General features: G+C 44.0%; 1 protein-coding gene across 1 annotated transcript in view; it reads right to left on the minus strand.

Moving 5' to 3' along the window:
* The window catches only part of lhfpl4a (LHFPL tetraspan subfamily member 4a), a 32,528-nt gene extending 25,721 nt beyond the window's left edge, over positions 1–6,807 (minus strand). The window contains exon 1 of the mRNA XM_086214073.1: positions 5,490–6,807. Coding sequence (XP_086070199.1) covers positions 5,490–5,898 — 409 coding nt within the window. The 5' untranslated portion in view covers positions 5,899–6,807. The remainder of the gene's footprint in view (positions 1–5,489) is intronic.
* Between the last annotated feature and the right edge of the window lie 4,776 nt (positions 6,808–11,583).

The raw sequence follows: 11,583 nt of genomic DNA on the forward strand, positions 1-11,583 counted from the left end.
CACAAAGTTAAGCCCAGACTAAATGGATCTGCTACTCTCTCACCAAGTTTTATGAAAAACTGAAAGTACCGATGAAAACTATGAAACTGTAAACGGCAAAATGCTTTACGGCCTTTCTCGCTGAGAGATTAATGTCCCTCCCATTTCTGCTCCTCCGATATGAAGGTACACTCAGCGCTTAGCTTAGCTTAGCTTAGCACAGAGACTGAGTGCAATAGTAAAACTCATTAATGCTCACAGCGCTCCACGCGTAGTCACTGAAAATGACCTGCTGAAGGAATACACCCAAAACACAATATAAACTGTGACTCAAACCTTTGGAAAGTCCCTAAACACACACACACACACACACCCCGACACCAACTCATTCCACATTTTGAATCATCACACTGTTTCCATCTTATTCCTCTTTTAGATTTAACACACACTTAGAGCGAGCAGGAGCAGACAGATTGTCTCCACCAGGACAGCTCCTCCCCTGTGCTGCGCCCCATGTCCTGCTTAGTTCTGCTCAATAATGCATCAGACAAGGTCAGACGTGAAGGAGGGACGGAGGTGTATGAGCTGATGGGGGGGGGGGGGGGGGGGGTCATCAAGCTGCACTGACTAATGGGCACCTGAGCCTTATTTCTTCTGGAAGGATGGAAGAAAAGGATTGAAATGAGTTAGAAGAAGGTGTGGTAATAGTGGGGATACAGTGGTAGGACAAGAAAATAACAGTCGCAATCCAAACATCATTAGTTTGAAACTGCAGGTAAAATGAAAGTCTTAAACTTGATGGTTACATGGCAAACACAGATAAACTCACACACTAGCAGTCTGTGCTAGCAGGTAGCGCTAGCTTATTCATGTTTTTGTTCCTCTGTTATATTTGTGCAATCACATTCTTGAGGGGTGAAGAAACACAAATGCACACACACTTAAGAAGCTAACTTGGGGGTTTCTGATAGGTGATTCCAATCGTGGTCGGTTTTTCTAGTCAGTGTCAACAATGCGATGGTTTCACCTGTCCAGTTGTTGTCCTCTACTGCCAAAAACAAGGAATTTATCATTTTGTAAACAGGATAAACCATATATACTTTTAGTTATAAAAAGCACGTGTCATCTGTTTTAACCTCAGCGTGGACACAAGATGAGCAGAATGACCTCACAAACTCCAACCGTGGACAAAAATGTAAGCAATTCTACTGATTTTATGAAAGTAACTACACCGTCGCTGTCATCGAGAGCTTTGGGCCTAAAAGACCATAGAGAGAAGAATGTTACTGAAGAACTCGTGTTCAAATAACAGCTGTTGTAGGAGTTTAAAATGAGACACCAACTCCCCGCGCCTGCATCTACCTACATAAACTACTTCATCAGGACAAAATCACTGAACTGTGTGCCTCTCACACTGATCAGACACCACCAAACATTACCGCTTCATCCTTGAGTCCCAATAAATCTTTGTGAGGGATGGGAAAATTTCCTCAAGGCGATCCAGAGACTAACAAGAATTAATGGATTGATGGAAAACTGACCAAAAAAAAAGAGAAACAAAACCCTAAATGCGCTGGTCTACTGAACAAAAGACGGTGACCTAATCTGGTTCCTAAGATAGGCTGCATCGTTTGTCTGCGTAGCCTTAGCGTTTCCCAGTTGTCCCACACATTTGCCACAATGTGCATTATTCATCACCAGAGGCCAACTTTTATGCGGGTCAGGATTGTTGCGCTGTGGCCTCTCGGTAAATGAGGTCATGGACAATTATAAAAGTTGCCTTACAGTTATTATCAAGTACATTTAAACTCATTCATCTCGGTCAGTTCAGCACACAGAAAAGCAGATTTTGGCCCATTTTCAGTTCATTTGTGCCAAGACACACTGTCACTCTGCTCTGCCAAGAAACCTACATCCCAGGGATCTGGCACCATTTGGCATTAAGGGCCAATTTTTATTTTTCCATTTATCTTTTTATTTAACCTTCATTATACCAAACATCCTGACGAGCCCCCCCCCTCCCCCCAGTAATGATCCTGTTGTCAACCTTTGCTTCAGTTCCATGTGACACATAGGTGAGTAATGGTGATTGTCTGTTTTAACTTTCGTGCTAGCATACCACTATCAACTGGAACTGCTCCCTAACCAACACTTGGGGTCGGTTTGGTATAAATCCAGATCCCCACCAGTTCAAGCTAGCTGCTACTGTACTGCGCTGAGCCAGAGGCCCCGCTGCTCCACCCAGCAGGCCGGCGAGGATGATTAAACAATCATCTTCAAGGTGATGAACAGCATTAGCATGTCTGCCAGGCCCTCTAGACCACTTACCTCCATACAGTACATACATCATAGTCATCCACCGCAAGGACGGTCAAAGTTTCACCAAATCCCACACAGACACTCATGACTTAGGAAGGAATACAAGGGTTAATTCAGCATACATGAGAATTAAAGCCCAATTTATCCTAATCCAATGAAAGCACTGTTTATTTTTCTTAAAATTTACAAAGGTATATAGTGGAATACTTCATATAGGTGAAATAGGTGTCACTTTTCACTAATTCTCCCATTTAAAAAAATGCCTATAAACGTGTTACTGATGTCACTGTAAACATCACAAACCATTTCTTTACAGTCGTAAAGAACCTCTAACCTAATTTCCCATATATCAGTGCAAGGTCACTATTTGACAAGAGGAAGGATCGCTATCCTGCTGCATTTTGATCCATCAAGGTAGCAAGATCTGATAGCCTACGTAAGCTAGATGGATAATGAATGGCTTATGAAGTATTTACAATGCAAGTAATAACACATTTACCATCGTTTATTAAACCTTTATAAGGGCAGAATGATTGTACAGTATATTATTAGCATTGTATTGGTAAAGTGGTATCATGAAATGCGATACAATGCTAACTTTATTGATTAGCATTAACATTTAGAATAGCTGCAAGGGTGATTTTCTTTTGCTGTCTTTTTTTGATATTTCATCGGGACTTTGATGAATTGTGGGGGCATCTGGGGGCACTGATGGCTGAGAGGGGACCTGACGTGAACCAGCTGAGTCAGCACATCGCCATCGATTTTTACGGAGCTATGCAACGTTCCTAATGAGGACAGTGTCGTCCTCATCCTCGTATTTAGCATGGCACAGCCCGAGGTTGCAGCCTGCAAATCCAATATAATCAATCTTTTACTTGATTAATATTTGGGAGGAAAAGCGACTCCAAACGGCACCTTCTGCTGTTCTGTCTGATTTGTGTTCAATGTGAAACACTGAGGCTCTTTCAACAGTGAACAGAGGACAGAGTGGGCAGATGAGGATGAGGAAAAGAACAATACCGAAAGAAAACGAGTGCTGATCTCTTTCTCTCTCTCTCTCTCTCTCTCTCTCTTTCTGTGTGCTGACTGCTTGTGCACAGAAAACACACTCCCACGCTATTCTGCCTGGCCTATTTATCACATTGATCAGCTTATGAAGAAGTCAGATATACACAGGAGGCTCGCTCGAAATGTACATGCTGGAGAGATCCTGGTTTCCTTGCAGCTTTGGTGAGAGGCCGTACATGCTCGGCTTCCTACGGCGTGGTTAAATCGTGGTCGCCACTTGGCTTGTTGACATCACTTTCGATTTATCTGCTATTTTAGGCTTTGCGCTCACCCTGATCTAGCGCTCTGCAAAGCATAAAAATCGACTTTTGGATTCCAATTATCGAGAATCTCACGATTTATTGACAGAAGAGGCTAATTATTGTCTCGTACCGTGTTTTATCAGGTGTAATGAAGTACTTTGACTATCTGGTATATTCTTCTGTGAGGACTTTGTTTAAAAAAAAAAAACAAAAAAAACAGCAGGACCCAGAGACAGGAGTGACCAAAGGTCCAAGCTCCACCATGGTAACTTCAACCAAACCCAGTGTAAAAGAAAAATACTGTTTGTTGTTGTTGTTGTGTTATATACGCCCCAAAATTGTATGGATTTTTCTTCTTCCTTGGCTCATGCAGCTCCCCACTACCATATTTGGTGAATTTCAGCCTCACTGTTTTTACGTAACCCTGCTGAAAGACCAAGGAAACCTTCCAGAGCCCACTTTGAGAGCGTATATCTTCACCAGGACGATCTCAGCCAAACCCGATGTAAGTTTACAAAAAGACGATGCTGTTTTTAGTCACGTTGAACAGATCTGCCCCAGAAATTCAAGGGTGCTTTGTTGGCCCACGTTGCACCTCACCGCCATGTCTGGTGAAATTTTGGATTCACAGTTTTAATGTCATAAAGACAAAAGGCAGGATCATACGAGCTCATTTCCCCGTATCAGCATCTTCATCCTGAAAAGAATCAACCGCTTTTCGAAAAACATCCAACTCAGCTTTGAGGCACCAATGGGAAAAACGTTAATTAGTCGCAACGAAGCCTTAACTTTTGTGGCTATGAATAATCAGGTTAAATCTAATTTATATAATAAACATTTTCCCCGAGAAAAGCAAGCACTGTCAAAGTGCTAACAAAAACACATCCATACTTGCAGCCTCCACACATGATCACCAGGAGGGGCTTTTTCAGGTTACCTTGTCAATCTAAACACCACACATCCATTTGTAAATGTCCATCATCCTCCTTCCTCCAGATCTGAAGTGATTCTGTTGTCCGTAAAGGCATTTCATCCTCAATCACTGCTCCAATCTGTAATCTAACCGCACCAGGAGGACAAAACATCACCTGCCTGAAAACAGTAATCCAATCGACCTGGAATCATCCCTCAAAATAGCAGTACAGCCCCTCGCTCGCTCGCGGGAGGAATGGATTCATAACTCCATTGCACATCGCCGCATCGTATTCGATGAAGTGACATGGATGAATGACTGCAATTTGCATTTCATCAGCATAAAGCTCTGGTCGTGCTGCCTCCTTTACAGATACAGTGGTGTGTCCTGCCCGGAATAGCAATGGTTACAGGGAAGCTCCATGTCTGCTGCTGCTGCTGCTTCCAGCGGCATGAAGAATGGCTCAAATGTGTTTCTACCGCCTCGGTTCTGTTGTTGCAGTGATGGAAACCCTGAACAAGGGCCCTAATTAACTGTAACGAGACAAGGCCTACACCCTTTAGACTACAGAATATTGATTTTAGCGGACTAGCAGACAATGAGGCTGCTGCACACACACTTCTCACCTTTTTCTTTTTATTTCAAAGCAAGCACCATGACTACAGCCCGTGCTCAATAACGAATGTGCAGGACTGACCCTCAAAGTCTGATGTTTGATGCCGTCACCACGTGGGGATTCACCGTAGTAAGACCAACAAGCGGTTTAGAAAGCTTCAGTGGCCCGCTGATGTTTGTTGGGTGGTGAGAGGAGGAAGCAGGACAGGTGTGAGGGTGTAAAGACACAAAGCACCAGGAGATTTGTCTTCGTTGGGGTGTGTGTATGTGTGTGTGTGTGAGAGAGAGAGAGAGAGAGAGAGAAAGAGAGTAAGAAAACACCATCTAGGTGTGTATGTTTGAAAACCTACCGCACAGCAGCTGCATCCAGGCGCAGGTCTTGTAAACGGTGGAGGTGTTGCAGAAGAAGAAGAGCGCCATGCAGGCGATGCAGCTGAGGATCAGCACCATGGACAGCAGCACGAACACCGAGGCCGCCTTGAAGGCTCCGGACGGGATGGAGCTGAAGTCGGAGAAGCTGCCCACGCAGGTGAGCTCCCGGCTGGGCGACGGCCCGGTGCCCACGCAGTAGTGGAAGAGGCCGAAGTAGCCGGCTTGCGGCGTGTTGACGCTGTCGCCGATCCAGTAGGGCTGGATGAACACCACCACGTTGACGATGGCGAAGCAGATGGTGAAGATGGCCCACAGCACCCCGATGGCCCGGGAGTTGCGCATATAATTGTCATGGTAGATCTTGGAGGCTTCTTGGGAAGGCAACATGTTTGGTGTTTTTTTTGTTTGTTTTTTTCCTTTAAAACTCCTTATATATCTATTTCTACCCCCGCCTTTTTTCGACTCTTAAGGGAGAAAAAAAAATCTTATAAAATTCCCAGATCCTTTTTTAGTTTTCTATGAAAGCTTTCCTGCTTGAGCTTTGGCTATTTATTATATGTGGCTGATATATAGGCTATTAAACAGGCCTACAAAACCAGACCATGAAAATACATGTGTGATATCACAGGACTAAACATTGCAAAAATTAATGAGCTGAAATGCTACATTGAAGCAACACAAAAAATCATAGCCTACCTATAAACCGCTAATGAATAATTTACCAGGACCAGTGATTCAACATTGCTTTCTAAGGCTCTTTTCCTTGGGGCTACACCATAAATGATTTAAAAAATCCATCAAAAAAGGATTTTTTTTCTTTAATTCACAGTCGTCGGGTGGATGGGGGGTTAAAGCGGTGTTTCATCTCCATCCATCAGTCCAGAGCGCTCTTCATGATGTCCTTTATCACCATCCGACAGATGAGATGCGTCTTGTTGCCTGTGGCGCCAGCGGTGGACCCCGTTTTTTACCTTCCGAGGCATCCGTGGGGTGCTCCCCTTTCCCTTCCTCTGCTCGGCTTTAATGGAGATGTCCACGCAGCGTGTGGAAATCAAATGGGGAGAATGAAAAATAAAACAAAAACAAAATTAAAAAAAAAAATCGAGAAGACGTTTCAATGCGAGCTCTCTGTCAAATTTCAGCAGTCCTTTCTCGTAAATCCGACATCCTCCACCGCCTCGACTCCATTATCATCATGGTTTTTCGTCGTAGCCTTCATCCAGTATGTCTCCTCTCTCCTCCCCCTCTCTCTCTCTCTCACTCTCTCTCCAGTTCTCCTCCTCCCTTTTCTCGGCCCCCCCCCCCCCCCCCCCAAAGATGCTGATGTTGTACTGATGACAGCGATGGAGCGCGTTCACGAGCGCATCAGCATCAGCAGCAGGAGCAGGAGACATTTACATCCGAGCGCGCCTCCGCTCCTCTTCAACTTCAATCCAGATTTAAACCCAAAATTCATCTCGTTTGGATTAAGAATATGTGAAGCATCAACACATAAAAAAAAGAAAAAAAATCAGCATAAGCCAACCACGCTGAGAAGATGTTTGTCTGATTGGTGTTATTAAGATGGCTCCATGCTCTCTTATTCCTGCTACAGCGATGCTGAAATGGTTGGAATTATTAGTGTATTTTGCATCTACACTCTGTCTTCAGGTGGATGTCTGGCAGAACAGCAGATATTAACTGGAACACCCAAAGAATCCGCAACATTGTCTCTTCCACTATTCAGGTTCAGATTTCATCCAGCTGTCGTGAAAAATGAGTATTTCACTTCTTCTCTTCCAAATATTCTCATCAATCACGTTTGATAATGAGGCTTCACTTGAGCTTTTTTGATGTGCATATTTTGTTCCACGTGCTTTATTATTGCTTTTCCATGACTGACCTGCTGGAGTCAACACATGGTCCATATTCCATGACAGCAGAGGCTAATTGTGATGCTAATTAATCAATTTAATCAGTCCTTGAGCAATTAACACGATATGGATTCACAGGTTGACTAGGTGTGGATTAGTGGGACTTTTTAATTCAAGATTTTGACAACAAGACCGTCAATGACCACTGAATTCTCTATTTAGCCTTGCTGCTGAGTAGCATTATTAGCACGAGTGTTAACTATCTGATTATTGTTTTTCCTGTCAGCGCTGTATCTTGACATCGAGGTTGACCTTGTCATTTTGGTTGGAATGTCTCCTCCTAAAGCAGGCGTATGATGCTATCTATACGTTGAGCTGCTTTTATTACTATTTTTAAAGGTTATGTCACATGGTTGTAACACCATGGTCATGAATAACACACACATCATGCAGGGCTTTTTTTCTGTTGTGATGACCGGAACATGGCTCGGAGGGTCCCTGTAAACCGAGAGCTGAAGCTGAAGACCAGCTCACTGTTTGCAACATGGACTTTTGCTAGCTTGTGGTTGGAAGCATCATGGTTAGAAGAAAAGCTCAAAAACTATCTATGCTGGCACTGACTGGGGAATAACCAGCTCTTTATCAGCATGCTAAATCTAAATAATTAGCATGCTAGCTTCCTAAAATCCATCTGAGGCCCAACTAAATAACTAAATAAACGTAGCTAGCACATTCTGCACTCTAGAGTCATAAAAAGTGATGCAGGGAGGAAAAACCCTATTTGGTCAAGTCACCTTTTCTGTGTTACTTGAAAATCAAAAAGATATGTCACATAGTATTACATTATTTAAAAAAAAACCTCAAAGAATACAAAAAACCCAGTAATCCCTTAAATGTAAGTACTTTTCAGTAGTACTATTTCATTGCTATATATTTTTTCTACCCTGAACCGCTAAACTTGGGCGCAGAATCACTCTGTGATGACTAATCGGTAAACACTGAATATCACCACATGGAAAATTAATGCTCCACACCCGAATGCATTACATTATTCACTTCCTGTGTGTGCTTTATTCAAGACTCCTGTTTTCTTCAGGGCCAGATGTTGCCTTAACTATTGAAGCCTTCATTCTCTGTCCATTAAAAGCTCTGGTACGTACTCTGTGGAGACGCACATCTGCCCTCAAGCTAGCACATTCATATAAAAGTAGGCCAAGACAGTAGTGTGTGAAAGAGAACTGTCATTGCGTATGATGATCACCATGGGGCTTAAATTTGGTCTTCGAGAAAGTTTTATTTGAGTTTGATTAAACAAACCGTCGGTGGAGAAAATCTCTGAGGTAACAAAAAGCATCATCTGTCATGTTTCCTCATGCTTCTCAATTCAAATCTGATTAATAATGCACTTGTTTCATCCTGTCTGTCATAACTTCTGGCTGCAGCGTACGCCCAGAACACACGTAGCACATCTGGATACTGTCTAAACAAACATGTATTTTTGACCTCCTCTCCCACAGCGCTCAGACTATCCTCCTCCATCCGGAGGCCTCCTCCTGTCATCTGTTAGCTGCAGCAGGGGAGTTGACAAGCTGCGTGTGCATGTGTTTCTATGTATTTCATGCGAGCACATGTGCGAGCGTGCGAGAATGTATGCGTGCAAGCGTGTAGCGTGTTAATGTGCGTGCTAAAATTGGCCGCACCAGAGCGAACAAAAAAAAAAAAAAGGTGCGGTGTAGCTGCTGGAGTGAGGACATGTCTGTGGAAGAAAATAGATGTGTGCACAGCTAGGGGACGCCTCTTGAGGAATGAGAGGTGTTTTGAGGGAGAGACAGAGAGACAGACAGACAGCAAGAGAGAGAGAGAGACGATGGAGAGGACAGAGGTGTGTGTGTGTGTGTGTGTGTGAGAGAGAGAGAGAGAGAGAGACCTAAAACAGGCAGAGGCGGCCGATGCCAGCTGATCTGAGAACATGTCAACCTCATACCCCTCCTGAGAGTAAGAGGAGTGTGTGTGCATGTGTGTGTCCTCGTGATATTCTCTGCCCTTTGTCATCACATTATACTAATTAAATAGTACACATTTTTAGACCCTGCAGTGTGTATGTGTGTGTGTGTGTGTGTGTGTGTGTGTGTGTGTGTGTGTGTGTGTGTTCAAACATCATCACAGTCTCCTCTCACATTGTTGCTCACATCCATTTATCTTAGGTTTCCACCTGTTGGATAAAGAGGGAACTACAACTGCTCAGACATCCTTCATCTCCTAAAATCAATTCCACCTGCCGGTAAAGATCGTTTAAGAAGTGTATGACCTTCAATCGACACCATCAGAGATTTGAAGAGCACTTCATTACAGTACTAAGCGTATTTTTCTGGCATCTGTACTGTACTTGACTACTTGTTAGTTTTACTTTCCTGCTCTCTACATTTTAAAACAGGCTTCTTGTTAGTTTGATGCTTAGCAGACAGAAAGGATTTAAATTCACTATACTTTTTTCTTCAACGGAGGTAGTGAGGCTGCTGTTCCGCCAAACCGCAGGTGGAGGGTTGTCACCAGGGCCAAGGAACCCGGTAAATTTGGGGGTGGCTCTGTTAAACAAAGCAAACAACAGCACATGTATTTTTTCACACGTGTGGTTGGCTGAGGTGGCCTTGCCAGAGTATCTGTGCCCTCTGAGAGCCCTGTAGTTTATTAATAAGCTGTCTGAACGCGTGCATCGTCAACCGTTGTTTATTCGGGCATCAAATTAACTTAAATTATCAGAGCACAGTCGTCAGCTCTCATGGCTGGAAAGTGAAAGAGAAATTTACTTGCTTCACTGAAGGAGTGAAGAGCCATACCATGGGTCATCATGCTGTGAGCAGCTCCTGACACATTCAGCATACAGATCTAAGAAAAATACCTTTCCTATCATCGTCAAGGTGCCTTTCTGTTTGTTCCATTCCTGTGATGCAGTTCTGTACCACCTGACACTCAAACTCCAGCTGTGTTTCTCCCTAAACCTCCACAGGTGGCGCTAACACCACCATTGGCTAGGTTAGCACCGATAACATTAATACTAGCTCTGTCAGACATGGGAGCAGTGAAACTACAGGACCTGGTTTCAACAGTCGGGACTCGGTTTTCAAATGACGTCCTGCTTCCGCGGCTTCTCCCACGAATGTTGGGTCGCGTTCTTGAGAAAGTTAGGCAACATATTGGGTGCTAAAGGGTTTTATTTTTCAGACCGAGGTGAAACAGCACATGGCTTCATCCATGGCATCTGTCTGAGCCAATCCAAGGAAGAGAAGGAAGGAAGTTTTTTGCAGTATGATGACCCATCCATCCATCTATCCATCCATTTTCTTCCGTTTATTCCTATTCAGGGCCCCTATCCCAGCAGCTACGGATGAGAGGTGGGGTTCACCCTGGACAGGTCACCAGTCCATCACAGGGCCAACACATGGAGACAGAGAGGAGTATCTTTCTGTGTGGAGTCTGCATGTTCTCCCTGTTCCTGTGTGGGTTCTCTCTGGTACTCCAGCTTCCTCCCACAGTCCAAAGACATCAAGAGGGGACGAGGCTGATTGATACTCTAAATTGACCGTAGGTGTGACTGTGAGTGTGAATGGTTGTCTGTCTCTATGTGTTGGCCCTGTGATGGACTGGTGACCTGTCCAGGGTGAACCCCACCTCTCACCTGAAGACTGCTGAGATAGGCTCCAGCCCCCCCCCATACACACACACACACACACACAGCGGTACAGAAGATGAGTGGATGGATGGGAGTTATATCTGATGGTCTCAAAATATTTAAGTGCCTCGCTCTCGCACTCGCTCTCGCTCTCGCTCTCTCTGACACACACACACACACACACACACACACAAAATCTTTTCATGGCTGCACCAACCATCCAGATGAAACAGCAGAGATAATAAAAAAGGGAGTGGAAGGTCAGGAGGGGCCCTGATATCTCATGGTCTCAAAATAATCAAAAAATAGATAACAGCAATCATTCTCTGCCCACAGTTTTTGTTTTTTTATTGTTCCCTCTTCGGCCTCCCAGGGCACCATAATTTCACCTTTGGGTTAACTATGAATTGTTCACACAGCAGATGATATAGACGCTTTAGTGTGATGCTCATGCTGCTAACCGTTTACCAATGTGCAAAACTTTCCCATCAATTCAGCCACACATCATGAAAAGTCTGATCAGTATGAAGGAAATAAAGGATCCTCCCT

This window comes from Aulostomus chinensis, chromosome 9 (genome assembly GCF_037954235.1).
Source record: "Aulostomus chinensis isolate RoL2024-O1b breed Wild chromosome 9, RoL_Achi_v1.0, whole genome shotgun sequence".
NCBI lineage: Eukaryota > Metazoa > Chordata > Actinopteri > Syngnathiformes > Aulostomidae > Aulostomus > Aulostomus chinensis.